The sequence below is a fragment of the Corvus brachyrhynchos genome, unplaced genomic scaffold, assembly GCF_000691975.1.
Source record: "Corvus brachyrhynchos isolate BGI_N302 unplaced genomic scaffold, ASM69197v1 scaffold187, whole genome shotgun sequence".
NCBI lineage: Eukaryota > Metazoa > Chordata > Aves > Passeriformes > Corvidae > Corvus > Corvus brachyrhynchos.
The window spans coordinates 44,164-71,165 of NW_008239050.1; the positions used below are offsets into that span (position 1 = coordinate 44,164).

General features: G+C 36.6%; 2 protein-coding genes across 2 annotated transcripts in view; both read right to left on the minus strand.

Moving 5' to 3' along the window:
• The window catches only part of LRRC6 (leucine rich repeat containing 6), a 35,910-nt gene extending 11,626 nt beyond the window's left edge, over positions 1 to 24,284 (minus strand). Inside the window, exons 1-10 of the mRNA XM_017739043.1 lie at positions 24,249 to 24,284; positions 20,623 to 20,704; positions 18,445 to 18,522; positions 16,406 to 16,578; positions 15,249 to 15,448; positions 13,973 to 14,158; positions 11,121 to 11,198; positions 8,379 to 8,444; positions 6,789 to 6,858; positions 5,862 to 5,957 (exon numbers count right to left, since the gene is read on the minus strand). Coding sequence (XP_017594532.1) covers positions 5,862 to 5,957; positions 6,789 to 6,858; positions 8,379 to 8,444; positions 11,121 to 11,198; positions 13,973 to 14,158; positions 15,249 to 15,448; positions 16,406 to 16,578; positions 18,445 to 18,522; positions 20,623 to 20,704; positions 24,249 to 24,284 — 1,065 coding nt within the window. The remainder of the gene's footprint in view (positions 1 to 5,861; positions 5,958 to 6,788; positions 6,859 to 8,378; positions 8,445 to 11,120; positions 11,199 to 13,972; positions 14,159 to 15,248; positions 15,449 to 16,405; positions 16,579 to 18,444; positions 18,523 to 20,622; positions 20,705 to 24,248) is intronic.
• The window catches only part of TMEM71 (transmembrane protein 71), a 30,695-nt gene continuing 24,390 nt past the window's right edge, over positions 20,698 to 27,002 (minus strand). Inside the window, exon 10 of the mRNA XM_017739053.1 lies at positions 20,698 to 20,726. The gene's annotated coding sequence lies outside the window, so the exon portion shown is untranslated. The remainder of the gene's footprint in view (positions 20,727 to 27,002) is intronic.

Sequence of the window (27,002 nt, forward strand, 5' to 3'; positions counted from 1 at the left end):
TCTTTCCCTTCGAAACAACAGCATAGGAGAGAGATACCTTAAGCATTTGAAAGGAAGAAGAACAGGAACTATACCAAATAGTTCATTTTATTGACTATTTCATAATGCAATTGATTTGAGAGCAGTCTGTTCCAGAAGCCTTGTGAATTTAGTCTCCATTCTAAATCCCACATGAAATAAAGACAGATTCTGTAGCTTCTGTCATTTGTTTCTGGAAATCAGTGTGAAAAGGCCAATGCCCTCTGATTCTGTATATGCTCTGATGAAGGAAAGTCTGTTTCTTTGTACTTTCCCTCTTTTCTCAGGAGGCCCTCAAGTGTTCTTTTTTTTTAGCACAAATTCATTCCATTGATCCCCTTGAGACTCGTGCTCCTTACTTTGTCTTCAGAGCATATCATCAAGGATGGTGAAGAAACGTGCTGAGTCTGCACTCATAAGAAAATACATCCTTGACAAGAACTGACCTTGTAACTTAGTAAAGGGTTAGGATTTGCCTACTAGAACATCTATTAATTATCAAATATTGTTTGACATAAAAGATCTTCTGCTCAGAAGATGTCCTCCTAATTCTGTTCAATAAAAAAAATTTGATACTCGATTTTTTCTTCTTTTTGATACAGCAATGGTATGTTAGCTTCACCAAGCCAGTAACTGACGGCCCATCTCTTAATGATGCTGATCAATGAGGAAACTTGTTCTCCAAACCAGAACTGCCATAGACTGTGGTGAAAGATAAGACTTTGGGCTCAGGAGAAAGATAACAGTGTGAAATTGAAAGCCTGTGGTATATAGGAAAATTGACTAAATTAATACAATACTGAAAGTTATTCTGTGATAATATTTCTAATATTTACATTTTTGTGTACAGTTTTAGGTACTACAACATAAAAAATAGATGAAGCTTTGAGAGAGCATCCAAAGGAGGCCACAAGGATGGTGAAGGGTCTGGAGGAGAAGCCGTATGAGGAGCGGCTGAGGTCACTTGGTCTCTTCAGCCTGGAGGAGACTGAGAGAAGGCTTCATTGAGGCTTCAACATCCTCATGAGGGGAAGAGGAGGGGCAGGCACTGATCTCTTCTCTCAGGTGACCAGTGACAGGAGCCAAGGGAATGGCCTGAAGCTGTGTCAGAGGAGGTTTAGGTTGGATATCAGGAAAAGGCTCTTCACCCAGAGGGTGGTTGGGCACTGGAACAGGCTCCCCAGAGAAGTGGTCACAGCACCACACCCGACAGAGTTCAAGAAGCACTTCGACAATGCTCTCAGGCACATGGAGAGATTTTTGGGGTGGCCTGCTCAGGGCCAGGAGTTGGATTTGATGATCCTGATGGGTTCCATCCAACTCAGCATATTTTATAATTCTATGATTAATTAGAAAACAGAAAGGACACCCTTTAAAGATCACTATCAAAGAATTCTAGATATAGATGTTTTAAGTATAATCTGGAATATATTTGAGAATACAGAAGGAATATGTGAAAAACATATTTTGTTCATATTTTCAGTCTGCCTTTTTTTCCTACAATGGCTTTCTTATTCTACAATGGGAATTTCTCTGACTAACAGATTTTCCCAGAAACACATTTATGCTGAAGGATTATTAGATTTCTAGGGTTTCACAGCTATGTCTCCACATGCCTTTGATGGTAATGAAATATTACTGCATTTACCATACCTAGATAAGTGAGAATTATATAATGTAATTCTATCAAATAACACTGACATGCATAATACACACCATTCCTATTTTTAGATTAATTAAGGAATCTGTCATTGATCTTTAAATTTCTAATTGCTTTTGAAAGCTCAGGCAATAAAAAGCTGTCAGCATTCATTTGTGACTGCTAATATAATAAAGAATTAATCAAAAGTCCAAATTTTTCTCTCTGATTCACTAAAACAAGAAAAAGAAAGTTTTAAAACATGACAGAGAATGTCTCAGAACCCTGAATAAAACCTGCTTGTTAATAAAACTGGGGTTTGATGGTTTTACTCAGACAGTAATTAAAATGCTTGTGTAATCTACTGATGACATTTTCTGATATCATTTATTTAATAAATACCAATTTTTGACAAATCCTATTAAAGAATCTCTCGGTTTTTAATTCTCCTGCATCATCTGAAAAGATGATGCTGCCAGAGCATAGAGGTTCAAAATCTGAGAAGCTTCATGGCACAAATATATTTCCCAGAACATGAGGCATGTACAATGTAGTCACTATCAACACCTCACACATGCAAAATCTCCATACAGAGGATTGTTACAGTATAAACACTACACTTTTAAAGTGTCACTATATTATTTCACTGAACATTGTGTCCTTCAGTTTCTTTTGATGACCTTCCAAAAAATGTTGGTAAACACTGCCTTAGAAAGGCACACATTCTGTGGTGATTTGTTGAGTAGCAAGTAGCATGGTTAATAAAAAAAAATCCAGAAATGAATGTAAAAATTATTTCCTTTACTTCATGTGGAATTTACTATCTCCAACATCTGTGGTGTGGCAAGGTCATCAGAGAGGCAAGAGGTTTTGTTTTTGTTTTTAAAGACTAGGGAACTATAAACAGGCTGGAAGATGAATGGTGAAAGATTTATTAACTTGTTCAGAAGCTCACTAAAGCCAGTGAAAAACACGTATAATTCAGATAGATTTCTGTTGTGTTACTGAGAAGAGAGAGATATTTTTAGGACACTATTGCATGAAGCTTATTATAGGAGACTATTTTTAGATTAACGGACAACATTTCAGTTATGTAAGGAATGTGCTAGGCCATTTATCGAGTTGCAAAAAAAAAAAAAAAAAAAGATAACTGTTTATCAGGAACAAAAGGGTTAAATATAGTGCAATACAGTCATTCAGCTTGTCTTGTCACCGATACAGCCTGAAAGAAATTGCATGTGTTCTGCTCTTCCTATTATCTCACTATGAGGAATTCCCATTAAGTTGGTGATCTCAAACTAGTATTCTCAAGCATTGATAAAATCTGCCATAATATCCTGCAAGAAAATATCTATTGGCCTTCCTGTTGTTAATCATTATTCATTATACCTTTTTTCCTAGATTACATCCCATTAATAATAATAAACTTTGTATGGATGGAGATCACCTGAAGAGGATCTATATCCCAAAAATTTAAACTGAGCACTCTATTTCAGTCTTAGGGGAAGAGAACAGATTCTGTGACTGTAACATAGAACAGTGAACAATAGGTTAGTATCTGTTACATGCAATTGCTGAAGTAACACAGATTCATCTTTGGTCAGCAAATCCATGAAGTTCACAGGATCTCAGAATTCTGGAGATTGGCAGGGATCTGGGGAGGTCATCTGGTCCAAGCCCCCTGTGCAAGCAGGGCCCACTTGAGCCAGTTGCCCAGGACTGTGTCCAGATGGCTTTAGAGGATCTCCAGGGCTGGAGGATTCACACCCTCCCTGGGTGACCTGTGAAGGTAGCCAGTCAGCCTCACAGTAAAAAAGTGTTTCCTGATGTCTGGGGGGAACTCCTGAGTTTCAGTCTGTGCCCACTGTCTCTGGTGCAGTCACTGGGCACCACTGAAAAGAGCCCGGCTCTGCCTCTTTGCACCCTCCCTTTATGTATTTCTGTGTATTGATAAGATGCTCTTGATCCTTCTTTTCTCCAGAGTCTCAGCCTTTCCTCATAGGAGAGGTACTCCAGTTCCTTAATCATCTTTGTGGCCCTTTGCTGGACTCTATCCAGCATGTCCATGTCTCTCTTGCACTGGGGAGCCCAGCACTGGACACAGCACTCCACGTGTATCTCACAAATGCTGAACAGAGGGGGAGGATGGTCTCCCTCCACCTGCTGGCAATGCTCCTAATGCTGCTCAGGATACAAATGGTGTTCTTTGACAGAAGAGAACATTGCTGACTCATGCACAACTTAGTGGCAACCAAGACTCCCAGGCGCTTTTCCACAAAGCTGCTTTCCAGGATCCACTGACAACAAAGAGACCATGCAGCATTCCATTCATGCATCTCTTGCTGTGGTCAAGCTACTCAAGTAGTTTTAACCAAACCAAGCCCAAGCTGAGAACATCAACCCAGTTATTCCATAGTGCTTCTCTCTCCTCATGTCTTAAAAATATCTGAGAATCACATATTCTGAGATGAAGCATGCTTCAGAGCCTCGGGCTAGGCAAAATATGTAGGTGTAGCTAAAATATCAAGGTAGGTTAAATATAAAGTTAATAACGGAATAAAGGCAGTTCTCAATCACAGTATGAAGAGATAATATTCATTTTGCTGAGTTAGGTATGGCTTTATAGGCAGGCAGCAGAGTTAATATATATCCAGAAACTCTTGGAAATATTTACATTTTCTAAGGTATTGACCATCCATCACAAAGAGACTAGCAAAATATATAAGTAATAAAAGCAGGGTATGGGACAGAAAACTGACAGTACTTAAAATATCCCAAAGACAAGTAACTATTAAACAAAATTATTCACTGACATTTGGAAATTACACTATCCAAAATGGCAAATGTCAAGGCCTCATTTTCAAACAAATTTATGAAAACATAAATCCTCATTTGAGTGAATTTTGAACATTAAGAAAATATCTACCTTAACCAAGTAATTACTATTTTCAGTACTCTTCAAGTTTTTGGCAAAATTGTGTGCTTGATGCTAGAGCGACAGTTTGTGATTCAATGAGAGCCTGTCCTCCTAGGGACAGACAGATGGTATGGGACTGGAGTGTAGAAGGGAACATAGATGGTAATAACCACAAAAGGAAAAAGCCAAAAGATGAAAAATAACTTTTTAGTTAGAACTACTAGATGCATAGTCTTAAAATTAAATCAGAGCACGAAGAGAAGGAAATGACCCCATATAGCAGGTGAAGCGATTTCAACTAAATAGGTTCTTCTTTCAGAAGGAAATGCTGTATTTGATATATTCTGGTGGACTCACACATGTTCCCTGCCCTTACACAACAGAAACTTCCTAAAGGACAGAAGGGTAAGGTTAGAGCACCAAGAGATTGTTTTTTTTTACTGTAACTATCCCTGAGTGGGATTAGTGTATTCTGAAAACCAAAAGTATAAGATGTCCTAGAGGCCTTAAAAGCAACTCAACCCTCCACAGAAATAACAGCAGAAGATGCTGCAGTTGATTAACTTCTCCCTCAGCATACAAAACCCCACCATGTAATCCATTCTCATCTCCTGAACTCTACCTCCCTAAAACTTCCAGCTCCCTGTCTGCTCCAAGCGGTTTCAATTGAAACACCACGTTGCCACAACCTCCTTGCTCTATGGTCATCGTAGTTTGTACAGCTGGTCAGGGAAACCTTTCCAGCCAGGGAGAGCACGAAGGGAAAATGAATTAAGCAACTCTTGTTCCAAACACATGAGACACGAGAGTAGTGCAACATCCCTATATTTGAACAAAGATGTAACATTCATACATATGTGTGCCACACAAATTTTGATAAACTGATTTTTTTTTATTATTTCACAAGTGGAAAAAGAAAATAAGTATGTGCTTTTTTCATTATTTAAAAAAAGCTATCTTCTTATACATTTGCATAATACTGCATGTTTTGCATAGTCTCTTTTGGTATATAAAAGGCTGATTTTGTATAAAGTAAAGGAAATACAAATTTCTATCAATATTGATTTTTATTATGTTCCTTTAGAGGGATTTTAAGTACTAAGGCTTGGCTCAGCAATTAAATTGTCTTTATGCAATGTTCCTTTTTTGGAAAATATGCCCTGATGGGAAAGGCTACACTGCATATCTTCAGCAAGACAGATGTTACCTGTAACTCAGACACATTCCCAAAGTACTCACAACATTTAAGGATCTTTGTATGATGTCTCCTCAGACTATTTTACATACCTTTGGCATGGTGACAACTAAATGACCAGTTGTTTGTGATCTTTTAGCAGAGCTGCTGTCTGGCTTCACTTCCTCAGGGAGCACAAGCTGAAATGGCTACAAGACAATATGGGATTGAAGTATATCATGCTAAAATATTTTTTACTTTCTTTCACATGGACAGAACAAATACAAACCCACCATTATCACATCCTTTGATCTTAAGGACACTGCAGGTCTAAATCCTTTCACTTTATGTATGGTATTACTAAACCCAATAGATTATGCTAAATAGCTTTTACTTACAAGTAGAGTCAGATGTATGTTCCTGAACTGCTGCCATTCCTGAAGTGGCATTTCTAAAGAAGGTTATAAAATGATGCTTGACTTATATTAGCAATTAAATGAGAAAGATTATCCAGTTTATTTAGATGTAAAGCACTCCTCAAGTTTTGTTTATGCAGTTGGCTCAGTTAAAAATAGGGATTTTGGTTTACTGTGGAAGCACTTTGAATTTTTTTTAAAAATGATGATAAAATTAAAACCACTGAGAAGAGAGAAAACTGGAATGACATTTTAAATGCCCTTTCAAAAGAATATACATCCATTGGTTTCTGTCAGCTATAAATTCCAGATTGTGAAATTGCTAAATTCTAGCCTAGGGCAACTAGGAAGCTCTCTTCTGAAGTGAATTATGGTACACTGTGTGGGGGGAATAAGAGGAGAGGAGAAAAGAAAAGTGAAATTTTATTTCAGGCTTTGCACATCTTCTGGTTAGGACTTTCACACTTTATGGGTGGTCCAAAATAATGCAGGTATTGAAAGAACATTCTTTCTGCATAGATGCAAATGACTGGTGACTTAGAGAAGTCAGATCCAGAGTCCACTGACTAACTATGGTAAACAATAACTCTTGATTTGAAATTAATGTAGCAAGAAATCACTAACCTTTCCCTTCACCAGTACTCGTATGTAAGTTGGCTGAACATCAACATCAAGTAGAGAAGTGTCCAAATGTCTTCAGAATGAAATATAAATAAATGAATCAATCTACAATAGACCATATAGCTCTTTCAAGATTTCACTATTTATAAAGCACAATCTTAAATTTCAGTTATTAATTTATACAAAATACTATTAGGATTTAAAGTTTTGGGGAAAAAAAGTCCACAATCTTCCTGTGAATGCCAATTAAAATAATGTCAAGTCCATGACATCAGCTATTGCATAACTACAAGAATTCAAAATCCTGGAGAAAAACAACAAGGTTTTTCATCTGTTAGTTCATTGCTTTACATTAATATGGAAATTAATCTATGTGCTATTTAAAATTGTGAAAATATCCTGCTACTTTTCCTTCTGAGGGCTTTACTAATAAGTTTATAATAGAAGTTCCCTTTTTCATACAGAATTTGCTGGAAAACAATGAACAGGTATACTTTCCATTCCCAGAAAACACAGTAATTTTAAATCTTTCAAACAAAATTTGTGACCTGTAAAAGCTCCACTTTAACATCTGCTCTTCACCATGTAACACCTGATGTGACTCATGTGAATGCACAAGTACATATTTCCCATTTCCCTTCGTTTACAACATTATTTTACAGGTGAATTTTTCAAATGTTTTAGTCTGCATTTCTTACAAGTGAGCACAGACTATTAAAATATGGACTGCCCAGGGTCCCAAACTGTTCAAGAAATAACTCTATATGGCACTTAATGCCATGGTGTAGTTGATGAGGTCATGATGGGCCAAAGGGTGGACTTAATGATTTTGAAGGTCTTTTCCAACCTAAATGATTCTGTGATTCTGTAGTACATCCAGCAATTTATTGCACCTAAATAGATTTTCTGAGGTTCCAAAAAAAATCTTAAAAGTCAGAAACATAGAGCAAATCTCTTTTGAGGGAAATTAATGAGTTTCAAAGGAAGAACTGAAGAACGGAAAAGGTCACTGTAATGCTTAGCAGTATATGTACTATCTAATAGTTATCAGGTCTCCTTGTCATATTTTGCCTGGTTCAACCAAATTTCTTCCAGGCAATGCCCTGGTAGAGTTCAAGAGTTAACATGAGCCATGGACTCTTTCAAGTAAGCAAGGAAAAACGACAAGGCTACCCTACCCAGTCTCAGGGAAGAGAAGAATTTAACTAGAAGCACATGAACTGTACTGGAGCACTTCTAGGGCCAAAGGATGAACAAAAAACCCACTCCCTACAGACCTTATCTGCAAATGAAAACTGGAGAAGATTTTACATAATTATAAAAAAAACAGGTGTGGAAGGAACCTGCCTGTGGACTGCAAAAAACACCAGATCCCAAAAGGACTCTTAGACACAGTCCCCATTCAGGATTAAAAGAACAGGTGAAGGGCCTTTGGCTTATTTAGCTTCATTTATTTGGCACAGGCTTCAAGATTGGTTCCATTATCCACTATGTTACTTGTTTTCCTCTTGGAAAGTCCCCGTAACAGAGAGCAGTATAACTGAAAGTATTACATCTTATGAGTGGCAAAAATTAGGAGGAAAAAAATCTGACCTGTAAACAGCGAGATCCAAGATGATCTGGTTGTTTTCTTCATCATCTTTCAAAGAGAAATGAAGCCTAATAACAATGACAAGAAACACCTCCAGGATAAAATACTACTGGAGTGAATAAGCAAACATTACAGCATAGTTCAAATGTTAGCAATTTTAGATGAATACAAACACCATTTAGACAGTATGTCACGTGATCATTTTAGAAACAGTTGCAATTTTCCTATGGACAGAAAAAAATACTGGCATTTGAGCCAAGGTCATTCTTACATTTATTTTCTGTTCTCCCTACTCAAACCACAAGGAAAAGAAAAAAAGAAAAACTTTTGTTGAAGGTCAGTTAAAATTAAGCTCATTCTGTCAATGCAGAACGAGAGACATCTGCTGGTGAAACCTGTCTGCTCTATTACATCTTCATAGAAAAAAACAGTTCCAAAATGCATGAAAAACACAGAACTTTGTCACTCTAACCTTATGGTATGTTTAAAATAATGCATTTTTGTTCATAGCAATTAATTTGCCCCAAGTATAAATATCTGTTTGTGCATTTCCGAAATAAAATACAATTTGTGTAATATCCTTGATTCTATAAGCTTTATATTTGTTGAAAATGAGCCTGTAGATTGTATTAGCTGCATGTTTGTGATCTGTTAGCTGTGTTCTTAAAATTGAGAACGAATCTTACCAGGTATAAATTGGTGTCATCTATTACTACAACTGTTAGGAGATCTAGTCTAGACTTACAAGTTCTCCTCATATGCTCAAACATTTCCCATGTATGAAAGCAGAGAAAAAAATGGAATAAAATCACCTACAAATGAGAAGCTTTTGATAAATTAGTTATTAGTATAAAATGTAAGGGTTTTGCTTAATATAATTTATCTGGGCTATTTCAGTGACATTAAAATACTTAGATATGTTGGATTCAGGTAATGGAAAGATCATCAGATGTTAACAGATTAGATGATAAACTGTTTCAGCAATAAAAGTATTTGTCAGATATACTTTTCACTCTCTGCTCTCCTGTATTCTGATACAGTAAATTTGCAAGAAAGTTTACAGAGGTTGTAGTTTATGAGTTTTTTTAATGGAAAAGTGCAAAGACTACAAAATAACTTTATTCCTGTTCAGGCTTTTTGTCTTACTGCATCACTGATTTTGAGAATCCACTAACACATGAAGGGAGAACAAAAGCACAGAATTATAAAATTTTCCAGGAGGAATCTTAATCAGAACTGAAGAAGAGAAATAGTCTGTCCTCAGCAGCAGGCAGCCATTCCTCTTGTTAACCATCCAAAAGAACATCAGAGAAGCTTGGACATTTTTATGGACATGAGACTTCCACATTGAAGCAAAAACTTTGGAGAACACCATCTGCTTACTGGTATCTCTTTCTTTATGTCTCTCCAATACACTGCCAGATTGCACTGAACAGCTGTGACACTCTTGTTGAAGCCATGACAAAAAATCCTCATTGGTCTGGCTTTATGTGGGCACATCCACGGACTAAATTCAGAAAACTCGGGTGACACAAACAGGGATGCTACTAACAGTGAACTCTGTATTTCTTCTAAAAAAGATAGCTACAGATTGAGTCTAAATGTCTCTGCTTTTTAGAGGCACAATCAACTTCTATTAACACAAGATTTAAATTATTTTAGGCTTGTCTTTTTTGGATTAGAAAATTATATATATTTTTTTTTTCAGTCAACACATTTTTACTGAAAAAGGTACATCAATACCATGGAAAGTGTCTCCCGGTACAGACAGACTAAATGTGGCTCTACATGACACTAAACATGACACTAAACTCTTCCACTACCTTTAATTCTCTCTGTTCTACTGAAAATTGTGCACTACCAGTAATTCCTTGGACTTGCAAGGATTTCTAAATTTCCAAGATTTCGAAAGCAGTCTTCATGCTAATTATAACCACGTTCACAGATTTGGTTTTGCAGCTAAATCAGTCTTAAATGGAAAAACTTCTTCAGAGGACACCAGAGAGATAAGTGGCCACTTTCTTATCCCAGTCTCCTGTAGGAAGCCCTGTGGGGAGCTATTTATAAGGAAATAATGTTTGGACACTGCCTCCTGCTTTTCCCTTAGAAAATGAAGTTTTGGTTCAAGTAAAATAAATGGCTGACATCCCTGGAAACTCATTCCAAAACACCTGAATACCTAAGTGCCTTTGTCAATGGTAAAACACAAGACACTTCCCTGTATCCCCATCCTCTGCTGCTGGAGACCTCACTCAGTGTCACAGGGCATCTTGCCACAGAAGCTGATTATCCTTCCCAGTTCTGCCAGTTTTACATCTGTCATCAGAACACAGAATGATTTTGTCCAGAAATATTGCTGGGATGTATTTTTCCATATTTAAAGTGGCTGCTCATACACATTTATCTTCAACAGTCAAACCAGTTAAACTTTTTCCACTATTAGCAAGATGCTCCAAGAAAGAGCCTTACCATAGAAGGGAAAAGACTGAAATATCTTATATCTTTTACAGAAAAAAAGTTCTTCAATCTTTAAAGACAAAGATGTTAAATTAAACAATCTTCAACACTCTACTAAATCTTGAGTCTTTTTCCAGCACCAGAACATAAATTTAGAATACAGTTTTCCCACAAGGAATATAATACTGCAACAAGAATTTTTCAGCCCTCTTATTTTTGTATTGTCACATATCTTGAAATAGTTGCCCAAACCAACTACAGATATTAGACTGTTTAACCTTACATACTTAGGCACATTCACATTCAGAACTTTTCCTTCTGCAGTCATCAATGTCCAAGGAGGCTTCTCTCTCTTTTTTGCTTCCCTTAACAAAACAGAAAGAAAAATTGTTTATGGTAATGGTTAGAACTTTGTTATTATTATGTTTAATAGCACAAATAAAGAAGAGTATGGCAAGAAGTAAGAATTATCTGGTATTTGATGTTAAGGCTATAATTCATTTCAGGAAAAAATCATTGCATCACAGGTCAAATTACACATTAAGAGTGTCATCTAAAGATGAGCAAATGATTTGTAACATCACATCTTACATGGACAATAACTTCTTCTGCATGTCACCATATCCATTATCAAACAGAAATATATCAAATTATCTGGTATACCACATGAAAACCTGGATGGCTTAAACGTATGAAATGGGACATTTTTTCTAGTTAGGAATGGTCAAACTCATCACAAGGTCTTGCCACTGATAACTGGTTTGATGTATGGGCAAGCAATTCTAAAGAATTTTTATTCATGCTCACTTGATTACTCCCACTGAACAAGTGCTTGGCCTATCTCCAAACAGCATCTGTCTCTCAATCACTATTCTGCTCTAGTAAATAGAATTCTAATGGTCAAAAGATTATAAGCAGCATCAGATAGGATACAGTAGGGCCAAAGGGCAGACATCTAGATTATTTGTTGATGCACATACTACATTTTTTGTTGTGTTTTTTGTTCAAAAAAGGCAATTCATATTCCTGATGTATTGATGATGTGTTGATATATTTGTACTGATATATATACTATCCATTTCCAGCTATCAGCAATTAAAACTACATCTGATCTTCATTTAGTGCAATAAATGAGCTACCTTAGATTTATCTGCCCAAACAAAGCAGATCACAGTAAGATCACTAAGACTTGTAATACTGGTATTTTCCTGTGTAAATGTTTAGATTATGAGTAAGGGAAGGAAGAGTAAGGAATCTTAGTAACATGAAAAAGAAAAGTCTGCTTGCACCTAAGTAAAAATATGGCTGTTTTCTTTAAAAATACAGCAGTGTAATTGTCATGTTGCATTAATTCACTCTTCAGCTGGTCACTCTAATGGGTATGGACACTTCAGCCAGCATATTAAAAAGGAAAACATTTCTCAAATAAACCCCAACAGTAATGCACTGCTTTTTTTTTGTTCCTGAACCTATTTCTTACTATAAGTTCAAGACGAAAATTTCAAAGGAAAATCACTAATGAGGGATATAAAGTATTTTAGATTTATAACATCTTGGGGAAAAAACATAAAAATAGATTTGGTCTATAAATACAATGGATTTGAAGAAGAAATAAAAACACTCAAGTAGAGCTACTGGAACGACTGCGTAAAACCAATTTCTGTTTAAGAAAGACAATTATCCAAGTATTAAGTACTATTCTATAATATAAATCACCTTTCATGTGGGATTTGTGGGCTGCCAATCTCCATACCTGAATTTCTACACTCAACACTCAAATGCAAAGTGAATGAACCACCACTCTGTTCCAGAGATGTTCTAAGAAACACCTCACAAATTATATCCTACCACCTGTTAGCTCTTTATAGTTTGTTCTCAGAGGAAATTGTCTACTTATGTGAACCATTTTAAGGCAAATTTGCTCCTGTCATAATCATTAGAGTCTACAATTTGTTGAACTTTGAGCTGACCTGAGTGGCCTTGTTCTGGCACTGAACATCTAAAGAAGATACTGTGAACCTTTCTCAACAGCAAATCAAAATGAGCCATGAAAGGATTTTTAACTCCTTTAAATGCCTTGGAAATTTAGAAAAAACCAGAAATTAATTATTCTATCTTTATTAGAGCACTATTTGGACTCTCCTTGAATTCTTTAAGGGAAGCATTTGGAACACATTTACTTTTGACTAGAGCAAGGCACTTCCAAACACAGCAGAACTCGAACTGGCTAGAATCTGGGTTTGACAGTAGTTCTTCCAGAAAAGTGCTCGAACTTGAATTAATAATAGCAATAAGTTATGCACATTTCCAGATTTCTTTGAGAGTTCTCTAGGACTGACTTTTTCAATACTTAGGCTTGACAAAACTTTTAAAAAGCAGGCCCTTAAAAAGAACAACTAAAAGAATCTCTGGCACAAATCAGGTTATGTAAGAGAAAGAAAAGAAAAACAAAAAGACATTGTTTACAATGCTTGTGGAACTGATAAGCCAGCAGCAATAAAATACTGGGGTTTTTTTGCTAGTATCTGCATGTATTTTTCATGTTCAGCAAAACCAGTGACAACTTTATAAAGTTTCAAAGGCTTTTCAGGGACCAGACTTCTTCAGATTCACCATGCCAAAGAGCACTGGTAACAGAAAAATTTTATTACTTGTGACAAATATATTTGATAAAGAATAAGAAAAAATTTCTCAGTTACATAGAAAAGGTGCCTGAAATGCCACTTGTGCCAAAAACTTGTAGCATGGCCTGTATGGCATTTACACAATACAATCTGCACTATGGAAAAATGTTTTTAGCAGATTGTTAAATGTTGAACTACACCAAACAGTTAGCCGACAGAAAAGTGAAACTTCTAAACTCCATAAAATGGAGTTGAAGCGAGAAATTATATTTAAAAACTCTATCAGAGGAAAAATAAAATAAAGAGTACCTAAATGAAGTTTAGAAAATGAAAGAAAATAAAATGAACAACGTGAATATTTAATTTAGATTGTATAAGCCTATTTTAACAAGCAACAGGGATTTAAGCTGTCAGTTCACAGTAATATTTAATGTCAGGCAGTCACCTGCCTGTTCTCCGTACCTTTGAAAATTTCTCCTTCTTCAATTCATCAAAGATATTAAAACAAAAAATACCTTATATTGTCTTTAGCTCTCCGTTTTTCTTCAATATATCTGTGAGTTTCTAATCTAGATTCTGGAGTATATGGTGTAGGCTCCTCCCAAAATCTTCTGTCTTCTTCATAATTTTCAGCTGTTCTGCATGTTTCCTGCTCTCCAGCTCCTTCTGCCTGATTGGGTTTTTCCTGCGGGGAGTCTGGGCTACACAAGATCACTGAAATATTATCCCAATGAAATGAAGGAAGAGTAACTTGCTAACAAATTACCTCAATAATATTTTTTCAACCCAATAATAACTGTACAATTCCTGCCAAGAATGGTATCTTATATATTTGGAGAACATTCTCTGCTCTGCTTCTTTTGTCAATCAGCAAAGCATATTTTGACATAATGTTTATCATTTACCTGACTACGAAGTGATAGTATGACTATACCTAATCCCCTGAAAACCCTGACAGATAGTTCAACAGATTTAATTTCAGAAGCAGAATTTTCAGATATCCTCACAACTTTCAGGTGAGAGAAAGCCTTCAGTCCATGTGCTATTTAAGAATTCCCAATATCAGGCAGCAACAGATTAGAAATTTATAAGGTAGCAATGAACATCTCCTCAAATGGCATCTTAACACCTGAATCATTTTTTCTCCCTAGCTCTAAGCTTCTGTAAATCTCTATCAATAGAGAGAGAAAACTAAATTTATGATACAGGTGTGATCTATGAGGACAAACTTCTGCAGGCAGCTTCATGAGACAGTGTCTATTGGATTAAAAATAAGATGGGTAGCCAGTGCAGTAGAAGATGACCCCAGACAAAAATCCTGCTGCTGTCTAGGTAGTATCAGTGACATGAAGTGGAAGAAGTAGGAAAATCCACACCAAAGGCCTGCAATATTCCATTTCAGTCTTCAGATGTTATAATGCTAAGGCAAAAGCAATTATAGGTGAACAGCTGCTTTCTCTGGAACCCCTGCTTTACCTTAAAAAACAATTTCCAGCTGTTCCCCTGAAAGAAACTATTCATTACACTGTTTTGGCACCCAGACAACTTAGCTTGGAGTGAGAGAAAAAATTATATTGAACTGTGTCTGCAGGTCAATAATAAATTATGCATTTAATTAATTATATTTTTCATTAGAGATAACATGCATGAGGAGAAATAACTGCTTGAATCAACAATAAAGATGAACAAAAATGTTAAGTGGAATTATATAAACTCTTTAATGAAAAAAACCGAATTTCTGAATAAAGAAAGAATCATGTTTACTCACAAACTGTTGCTGTTTACTGTTACCTGTCAAATCCAAACTTAGAGTCCATCTGTTTCTTTTTCTTATCCTTTCTTTCTTGCATCCTTCTTTGAGCCTCTTCCTTTTCTCTGACCCTTTTGAGAAGGTAAGCTTGTTCCTGTTCTCTGATTTTCCATTTCACTTCTGGATAGTTTTGAAGTGCTTTAATCCTCTCTGAACGTTCTATTTCTTTACTATCCAAATACTTACCAAAGGGGGAAAAATCGATATAAATATGTGAGAAATTATAAACATACTCAATCAATAAATCTATTAGATTGTAGCTTAATTTTGATAATTAAGTTTTGTCTATAATTAGAAATGCATCTTTCACACATCCATAGCACTATGTGAGTTATACTTTATTAAAAAGAATTAACAGTAACTTGTTATTCAGATCTGGAAACAGTTTTGTGTGTCTAAGATCAGCTTTTAGCATTTTCCAGGAATTTTAATTGGTCTTATTAGATTATACAGTAGAGAGAGTCCCTTCAGCCATCTCTGGTATTTGTCTGACTGATTCAGCCCAAAATTATTTCTTTTGATGTGTTAGTTTACTGCCAACTGAGAGAGTTGAATCTACTAAGTTAAGCAGTGCCTGTGCTTCTCTGAGGGAAATTGTGAGAGCATATTTCAGGCCTGGGACTGTTTCATTGACAGGAAATCATTACATCAGTTCAGTCATAGCACAAAACCACAATCTCAAAGTATCTATTTACAGCCAATGCAATGTAGTGCAATTTTACACCCACTTGTATCTTTCTACTGTCTTACACTGCAGGTTTGGTATATACTGTTGGAATGGTACCAACAACACACTAACCTTCTGCAATCATGCTAATAATTTAAAAATACATTGTATATATAAAAACAAATGAGAAAAAGCGCCAGAACTGTACAAAGTATTTATTTGAAAAAAAATTTAAAATAATTTTGTTTAAGGATCGCCAATAAAGATGACAGAAATGTTAATGAATAATTGTGGTTCCATCAAAATAGAACCAATTATTACAATATTGTAATAATTTATTCTTTGGAATAGAATTTAATTTCCTGTGGACATTACAAAAATGTACAGGTGTTTATTTTGTTTAGGGTAAGTATGTTAAGTTGACAGCACTGATTTTTTATTTGGATTTAAATTTAAGTTTTAAAATCTTACTTTTAATTGATGAAGAGTTGCCACTACAAATTGTCTATAACCTTCAAATTCAGTACATGGGTTACCCACTAGAAACAGCTCCTTCAGATGTATATTGCATTTTAGAGATGCAATACTGGAGAGTTCACCAATGAAATTGGCTGTCAGGTCAAGTTTCTTCAACTCTTCACAGCCTGTTTGAAAGAAGCCTTAATTCAATTTCTCCATAACATAAATGTACACATGATATATATATACACACACGTACACACTTGGATATAACTGTCTCCATTTGTGTTCTGTAAACTGGTTTCATTCTATCAGAATACATCTTTTCCAAGACTCTTTCTGAGTGAAAGAGTGACTCACAGTTAAAGTTTATGAGCTCACAATATTTACAGGAATAAAACAACCTCAATAAAATACACAATACCAAAACATTATTGGTTTTATCAATATCAAAACTTTGTGGACATTTATAGATGAGCTTTTAAATGTTTCATTTTCAGATAAGCTGGATTTCGTTTTTAACATTCTGATTGCCTTGATACCCCTTCTCAGCTACGTCTCAATTACATGGCTAAAATCCAGTCCAATTGCTTAAGGACAGTAGGGTCAATTACGAGTTTCATTTCTGTGTATGGTAGTATTATTCAATAATAATAAATATATTATTCTAATAAATAAAAAATCTCTGGTAATATTACTCAAGTACAAAGATAAGATCTCCCAAAAATTCACTCCAAGTTAGGTTTTCCACTGTGTAGACTCAGCTATCGTTGTAAATACTTTATCACTGGTTAAATTGCAAATACTGGTGAGAAAGTGTTTGTACTAAAACAATTCATTACAAACAGAAACTCTAAATTAGGTGACAAAATGCTCTGGAAATTCTGATTTTTTAATTTATCAGCCTCTCCTTTTATCATAATGTGTCCATGAATCATAACCTTGACTCTAAGAGCAAAAAGTTTAGCAGAGAGTAAATTCAGCTTTGATTCACATCATTGTAATCATTTTCCTTTCCTGGTCTGTTTGCTAAGTTTTATGCACATTGAGCTGTAAGAAAGTAAACAACACAGAACACTTTATTAGGGGATTTAAATAACCCAAATTTGGCAAAGGCCAATCCCAAGGGTTGTAACTCCTGAGCAAATGACAAATCACAGTAATAAATAATGGGGCCTGATAGATGAATTTAAAATTTAGTGGCATGAAAACAAATGCAACTTTCTCAACAAATTCCCAAATACATACTACACTACCTATTTCTTCAACTTTTTCAAATCTGTGTTTAGACTATTTGCTTGTTTCTTATTTAAGCCATCCTCTTGAACCAGCCTGCAGACTTAAAAACACAAACTAAACCAACCAACCACCCAAATAATCAAACAAAAGAAAAACAAACCAAAACACACACACACACAAATAACCAACCAACCAACCAACCAGTTTGTTTGTTTGTTTGTTTGTTTGAACAGTTCCTTTGTCAAGGTGGCTATGTTAAAGATTCAGCAACTGGCCTAATCTGAATCAAGAAACAGAAAATAATTAAGTCACAAATTATTCAAGTAATATGGATTGTGTTTATGGGTCGCTCCAAGTCTTAGGTTTTAATCTTGGAAAATGCCAGATTTTGCACATGAAATCTGCAAAAGTGACAGTATAAATAGGATTAAACACAGATAAAACAGACAAGATTTCAAGCAATGAAAGAAAAGCATCCTCTGAAAACCTCTTCAAAAAAAAAACCCAGACCCTCAATGCAACCTGTGCTCAGCACAGAACCTTCTTGTGTGTGACACTTGATTCCTGAACTGAAGATGACTTGAAACGTGATCCAGAGACATTTAGGAAAGTTCAATGAGAAAAATTAAGCAGTAGGAAGCACTTGCTACAAAGAAGCATTTATTGAAACCCGGTACCCAAGGATCCTCTAAGTATCCACAAAATACCCCTACAGGTGGACACGATTAATGGCTTCCACCCTCTTTTACACCAAGTCACAACTTAAGCATTCAAATATGAAAAGACAAAATGGCTTTTTTTCAAAATCTGACCTTCCAGATTTTCAATTCTTTCAATGTTGTTCAAAGCCACATTTAAATATTCCAGCTTCTTTAGTTTGCCCACATTTTCTGTAACAAAACATAGATGGATTGTTTCAGTTTTTAGCACAGGAAAGGGCATTATGGTTTCACTTGCTTACTTTACTTCAAAGCAACAATGAAGCAGAAAAAATAAGACATACAAATCAGAATATGTACCACATTACTGGACATTAGTGTTTTAATATTATCAAAAAGACAAAACAGTTTTCTGAAAACACAAAACTAAAAAGCAAAAAGAAATAAGGAAAGTTATAAACACATTTTTATCACAAATCCATAAAACACATATCTAATTCAAGAGGAATGGCTAAAAAAGCATAGTGAGACATTCCATCTTTGGAAACTTAAGATATCTACAGATTCAGTGACATGAATCGTACCACAGTTTTTTAAGAACTTGGAGAGGTATTTTCTACATACTTCACAAACAAATGATGACATTAATTTCTCAGCAAGAACTTGTGCAGCTTAGTTTGGATGTTTGTTTTTGTTACAATATTTCTGTAATAGCAGTGCCTGTGCACATGATGATGTGAGATAGCTGAGTGTAAGCCAGTGGAATCACTCATACACACAGTGGATGCCGGACAAACCCCCTGCCTGCTCACGAGGCAAGTCTGATCTTGAGAGCTGCAGAAATGTTTTCTTTAAGAAGAGAAAAGACACAGCTCAACAGAGCCAACATAAACCTGTATAATTTCTCTGTGTTATTCAGAAGCATGGAACTGCTGTGCCCTCAGCAAGGACATGCTGGTATCCACCGGGAGGAGTAACTTCTCAACTTCAATACTTTGTAATACAGCCCCTGTTGACAATGCCTTTGGTCACCACTGTAGTGTGGGGAGGGGTTGGTGGTGCTTCTTTTGTTTTTGGTGGGGGTTTGGGGTGGTTTTTGTTTTGTTGGGGTTTTTTTTGGTTTTGTTTTTGTTTTTTTGTGTTGTTTTGTTTTGGGGTTGGGTTTGTTTTTTTTTTTTTTTTCATTTGTTACTAAGGTATTACCTTGGAAAGCTGTTACATTATACAGGAATATATGAACCACCAATTTGCATACTTTTTCAACTCCTACAGTTAGATTATGTTAAGATAAAAATTGCTTGTCTCAAAAATGAAATTGCTGAAAAAAAAATTGTGTCCAAAAAGCAACAGTCTGAATACAGTATCCTGTACTAACTTGAAGGAGGCCCGAGTGTTGACAGAAAAACCACAAGATGAAATCTTGTGCCTTATTAAGGACATATTAATAGAGAGAAAACCAACTTATTTTAGTCCCTCCTTTGATGGGGCAAAGAAACATAAAGCAGTTTTAAAAACTTAATTCTCTCTGGGAGAAGATTCCTTCACTTTAAGAAATGCATGTGTTATCAGTAGAGATAGAGTTTCCTAATGAGTCCCTTGAGAGAACTTAAAGGATTTGCCTACAAGTTCTGAGGACAGAATTTCCTCCTAAAACCTTGGTATTTTTTTCTTCCTCTTAAGAAATTTCAAAGAGATATACTAATATAATTTCTGAACACTTCCAACTTTTTGTTGTTCATCTACACAATATAAGCTTTTCCAGCCCAAGGATTGATGCCACATCTTTCAATATGGAACATATGGACCTATCCCACAAAACCAGATCATATGAAATTATATCTTCTCCTGTGGTGCAGGAAGACCATTGAGGCTTTGTTGTAGGAAGTTTGGTTCATGCACAAAAGCAAGTATTTTATCTGAATAAAACTTATTTCAATGTTAACAAAACCAATATGATTTGCATAAAAATGGAATTTAAAAATGTGCCTGGAAGAGCTAATCCTATGATATCAGACACCATAGTATATGGTAAACTCTTTGTCTCTCTGCCACAAGATGGGATATTTAAACTATATCTGAGTTTAGAAATTTTAATCAATAAAAGGTGTTTCACACTCATTTTCTAGTGACTTGTATCTCAGTAGTATATTTTTCATTCAAAACTTCTCTTGCAAATTTCTGCACTTCTTAGAAATTTAATAAAGAAACCAGGAAAGGAACTCTTGTTAGGATCACAGTCCCTTAAGTATAACAGAATACTTTTTGTTTTTCTGATTTCAAAATTACACATGTGAATCCATTTTAAAAGAAACATCTTGAGAAAAGACTCACCAATTTTTGGAATCAGGTTATTCTGAAGATAGAGAATTTTTAAATCTCGACACCATTTGTCAAGATGCTCTAATTTGCACGTCTTCTAATAAGATCTTCAGTGACTGAAAGAAACATTAGATGTCATATCTCCCTTTAATAATTTTCTGCCATCTGAATTATGAGCAAATTATAAAATCATTAAAATATTTTGTTCCACCATACCAAATAGCCTGGTAGGAATGACAACAAAAATAAAATCTGCAAGAAAAGATATCAAGTACCAAGTAGCTTCAACCCACCCTGCCGCAGTAAACATCTTTTGTGAAACACAATCACGTCACCTGTAACATTTGGAAAGACCCATATGAAAACTGCTGAGTCTTCCATAAGAATGTGATACAACCCTTGCAGAAATTAATCCAGCAGCCACTATTTTCAGCATAGCTTGGGTTGCAGATTGATTCATGTAGACAAGAAGTGGAGTGCTTTATGCTGTTTTATTTCCAGATGCCAGATGTTCACATCACAGATAGCAGCGGGGGTGGGGGGGAAGCAAACTACAGTATGTCATCATATTCTTCCACCAGCACAGTGTGCACAGTAATAAGCAGGATAAATGCTGAAAGTGGGCGGATATTTTTATGCCATAACTAATTCATGCTTATAAACGTTTATGTTAGAATGAAATGTATACCCAGTATTTCTTAGGCACTACCAGCTCATCAGAGCCAGCAAACGAGTTTCGGTGGCTGAAAAACACCAGAGACCTGGGTTCAGAGTTATCATGTTGTAATATTTAATGCCAGGCAATCTTTCAAACAGTGAAAAGGCTCTGTGTAAGGAAGGTAAAGAAATTCTATGAGAAACAGTGCTCACTCCTGAGCTAGATGCTAGAATTTTCGTTTCCAGCACACTGGACCAAAAAGTGCCAGCATTTTCCTCTCCTGAACTACAGTGAAGTACCGAGGGAAAAAATAGGGTTTTATCAAATTAGCATAGGTATTTTCATGATTTTTAATGCTGAAAAAAGACAAGCAAGCCTTTCAAAGAGATTATGAGGGAAAATAAGTAAAAAGAAAAGTCATAAAAAGATCTATGAAAACAAACTGTTCCTACCGTGCATTAATTAAAAGTACTCTTTCACTTCTTTGTCTCAGGGAGGTTTTGTGAAATCATCCAGTTTTATCAGTGGTCCTGGAATGGCTGCAGACATTCACATAGACCAAACTATGCATCAATAGAGCCCAAACTCACACGTGCCTGTGCAGCTCCTCTACCTGCAGTCTTTGGGAAAAGGGTGAAACTGGTTTTGTTTATATTATATTAATTATAGATGCCAAGGCTTAAAGTTCCCTTCTGCTCAACAGAGTTTCACCTGACAGAATTAATTTACAGAATTAAATGTGGAGATACAGATATTGATCAAAGGGGGGAACCTGTCAGCACACAAATCATATTGGGAAAGGTGTCTTTGTCTCTCTTAACCACGTTGAGCAGGTTTGTTGCATCTGAACAGTCATCTTCCCTCCAACTTGAACTTGATTAAAGTAACAGAGAACAGAGGGGAAAAAAGTCAATAATCATGACTAAATACTTTAGTCTTCACAGTAAATATGAAAAAAACATTGACATTTCTAGTGAGTTACTTGGCAAATCTGCTGGGAATAAAATGGGAAAAAAAAAAGTCTGCTTACTACCGTGTTTGGTGGCAGATTTTTCAGTGCCACTATTTCCAGGTAATTTTGAGCAGGAAAACAATACTCCCCAATTTGCATACATACACACTGGTGGCAATGTTATGCTCTATACCCTTTATACAAAAAGTGGTCATACAAACTATTCCTGACAGCTTAATTACAGCCCAGTTTCCATTTGTTGATGAAAATTGAAATTATTGTTGCAGCATTTTTGCAAAAATGTCCATTTTTATTAACAAATGATTTGCAAAGCAGAGACAATCCTTCACAATAGAAGCTACAGTGAAGCTTTAGAAACCTAATTTGGGATCCTATTGTAGGGAACTGACTGAATATTTGACATTTTGTATAAGATCTAGTTCATTTAAGAGGAATGAGGGAAACAAGCTTGCAAGAGATAACAAATATTATATAAAATTTTAAATAACAGCATTTCCAGGACATTGAAAAGACACACTGCACTCACTGAGAAGTTCATTAACCAGATTTTCTGGTGTTGTGTGCAGTAACAGGAGACTGGACCAGTGACCTGAGAGATCACAGCTACTCCCAGGTTCCAATGAACACAGGAGGATATAAGGGATGGCATCAATCAAGTGGAGAGAACAACTCTTGAAGTTCTAATGCCTGGGCTTCCAAAAATTACGTTTTACTCAGATAAAGAAGCAGAAATGAAGGATAACGTTAAAGAAATTGAAAGAATAAGCAGGTGGACAGCTGCAGGTGTATCACAAAACAGTGGGGGAAGCTGCATTTCAGAAAAGCGAAGTATGCAACCATTACTTTAAGACTCAAACTCATGCTGCGCTGTTCAGGAGACAAAGTCATTCTCCTTCAGGCAGTGCCTGCTCAAAGAGGGCATCTGCCCTCTCATGCAGGGAGAAGGAGTTCCTGTCCAAAGCACTGTTGCAGCCCAGCACGGACTGGCAGCCCAGTGATAATATGCAATCAAAACAGATTACAAGAAAAATCACAGAGGAAGGGAACTCCTTTTCATGAGTAATAGGTGTGAGCACTCAGTCGTCTGGGTCATACTGCTGTACCTGTAAAAGGTGATCGATTCATAAGTAAAAGGAAGGAGTATTTTACCTCATTTGGGGTTTTTTCACATCTGACAGACTTGAGCTCAGACACAAACCATCCCATCCAGCATCTCCCCTTGCAGGGGCTGCCCCACACAGGAAGGGGTGCCCACCTGGGCCACCCCAGTCCCCATGGCTGGACACCTCAGGGACTGTTTTGAGAGGCAAAGAACCCCTGTACTGTACATGGTGATTTAAAATGGGGGTTTATTGCCAGGGAGGAGGGAAATCTGACAATCAGCCAAGGGAGGGAGGAGGGCAGGGGGCTGCCAGGGGAGTGTGGGGATGGTGGGGAAGGGAGGCAACTCTGGTGAGAGGGAACGTGAATCAGAGAACTTTAATTTAATTAATTAAATTAATTCATTTAATGACCCTTAAGATCATCGAGTACAACCCAGCACTGCCAAATTCACCATGAAATCATGTCCCTAAATGTCAAACCTACATGAGTTTTAAATAACTCCAGAGGTGGTGACTCCACCACTTCCCTGCTCAGCCTGTTCCAGTGCTTGACAACCCCTTCCATGAACAAATTTTTCCCAAAATCTAATCCAAACCTTCCTTGGCAAAACTTGAGGCCATCTCCCCTTGTCCTTTCAGCTGTTACAAGGGAGAAGAGGGCGATCGCCTCCTTTCAGGGAGTTGTAGAGAGCGGTAAGGTCTCCCCTGAGCCTCCCAGCTGAACACCCCAGCTCCCTCAGCCGCTCCTCATCAGACTTGTGTTCCAGCGCCTTCCCCAGCTTTGTTGCCCTTCTGCGGACACGAAAGAGGCGTGCAAGGCACGGAGCACGTCCAGGAGAAGAGGGCAGGGGCCGGGCAGAGGAGGGGAGGGGAGGGAAGGAAAGCGGGGCTCTCTGACACTCACTCCGCACCATGGCCGCCCCTCAGGCGCCGCCGCCATTCCCGGGCCTTAGCTCGGCAGGCAGAGATGAAATGCCTTTTCCTCAGGCATAAATCTCACGTCTTGTCCTTTGCATGACACTTCTGTCCTCCTCCTGCATATCCGTCAACTAGTTTGCCTCACACGTTTTGGGCTGAAACCCGTTTGTGAAAGCAGCCTGTTCCCAGTGATTCATAGGCTTGTACAATTTTAGAATAATAGAACAGTCTAGGTTGGAAAAGACCTTTAAGATCATCAAATCCACCCGTCAACCCAGCTAAACCATGTCCCCCAGTATCAGCTCTACACCTCCTTCAAATTTTCCTAGGGATAATGACTCCACTACAGCCCTGGGCAGCCTGTTCCAATTCCAGATCACAATTCTCATCAGACCAAAGTGGTACCATCAGGAAAGTCAGTCTGTATTTCCTGCCTGTCTTCATTAACCTAAAGGTCTAATCAAACCTAAAGGTCATCTTCTGCTAACAGGAAATTCACCTATAAATTTAAATAAGGCAGTAGGATTTTTTTAAATTATCAAATTCGTTTATGTAGCAATTTACCTCTGATGTAAATGCAACACCCCACAGTCACACCGCAGCTTTCTACCTGTATTGCAGATTAGAGCATAGGAGTATGAAGGTGTCATTGAGTTGAAGCTCCTGAGGTTTGTGGAGATAATGAGACACAAAGAAGCAGAAGTAGTTTATGCACTTCAGTTTAACTCCATAGTATTTGTCCTGGCTTACCTGACTATCCAGTAACAACTGGTTAGTAACAACTAACCAGTAACAACTCCACTCAGAGGACAGGGAGTTTTACACAGTTGGTTGGACATCACCACTGTGGCCCAAGGCCCCTGCACAGAATCACAGACATTAAAGAAGGGCCACTGGTTCTGCTACCTACACATTTACATCAAATTGCAAGCCTCTTCAAATAATGACTTTTTTGCTAGTAACATTAATTTTTTACTTGGGAGCAGAATCAAGGTATTCAATTTCAAACACGAAAAAAATCTTGATTTTGCTGTGTACAGTATTTTGAACCCTGTGTTTACGTTGTATTACATTGAAATGCCTATGTTATTTTGTTAAGCCAAAAACAGGGGAGGAGGGTGTTCATCCCTTTTTCAGAGATTCTAGATGATAGTTCTGAAGAAAGAAATATAAAATCTGCAATTAATTAAATTGCCAAATACCAGGGTGTGGTGGGTTGATTTTGGCAGGATGCCAGGCACCCACCAGCTTTTGTTCTCACTTCCCAGCCTCAACAGAAGAGGGGGAGAAAATATGAAAAGAAGCTCATGGATTGAGACAAGGACAGGGACATCAAAAACAATTACCATCGTGAGCAAAACAGATTCAACTTGAATCATTCAATTGACAAACCTCGTTAAACTGCAGGACTACTTGTTCAAGCAGGTAACTTCTCACTTTTGATGAGCACAAAAGAAGAATTCTCTGTACACCAGTGACTGAAAAGCTCTCAGAGTGTTTGTTTTTCTCTTGTGAAGAACAGTTTTATTTATGACTCAGGTTTAAATTATTCAGGAAGACAGTAAGCAGCATTTTAGAGCATGTGTTTGCAATACACTGGTCCTAACCTGATGGTCTGGCACACACAGGGCAAAGCTAGGTGCTGAAGTATGTTATTTACTGTGTTCTTTATTTTCACACACAGGGTTTTTTTTTTCATTCAAATTATGTACTAAGAGCTTTCAGCAGCACAAACCTGAAGTCCTAGCATGAAGCAATGTACATGCCAGAGATAAAATAAAGAATCACATTACAAATGGGAGAATGGAAATGAGAAGGAAGAAAAAAGTCCCATCTGATGTGCCTTTCCTGAAGAAATTCACCTCAGCACTTTAAAACATTACAACTTTATTAATTAAATGTGTAAAACAATGCAATATATATTTCTATGTCATGACAAAAATAAGCTTTATAGCATTATTATTATGGTGCATCAGACGTATTTTGAACATGTCTTGACTTAATCCATATTTACACTCATGTAAGGTGCTCCAACCCCAGCAAATTGATATCCATGGACAAAGCTGTTGAAATGCTGCAGCTCAGAGTCTCAGGTGGTATAAACCAGCTGATTGATACCCACTCAGAATTTGAACCTATGTATTTCTATTTATTTCCTATTTTTTCAAATATTTTTTATTTTATTTTGTTTCTCTGTGGTGCTAAGTAACAGTCACAGGTACAAAACAAGGCTTTATGTTTGCACTAAAGTACCAATAAACCCTCCCCAAAAGAGCACACAATCTGCAGGGCAGGACATGAACTCACAAATAATAAATTCACTGAAATACATGCAATTCCAAATAATAATAATCTTCGTTACTGAAAACGCCCTCAAATACAAGAAGAAATGAGAACAGGAACAACTTTACTGATATGGAAATGCCAGAGATAGGAGGGAAAGAAAGCAGCATGAGAAGCCATAAAAAAAGAAACAATATAAATGAAGTAATAGTTTTGCTCAGTGTATATAGAAATATGCAAAGAGGTTTACAAAATCCAATTCATAAAAATATACATCAAAAAGCAGATTTTGCAGAACTGGACTAAGTGGTCATAACCTGTATTCTGTACCATGTTTATTCCATATAACTTAAATAAAATATGATAATCTTTGAATAGTTTGGCCTCTATGAGTAATGCTTTCAGGATAACTATAAATCAGCCTTGCTCACAGACCAGGAATATTATAAATTAAGGG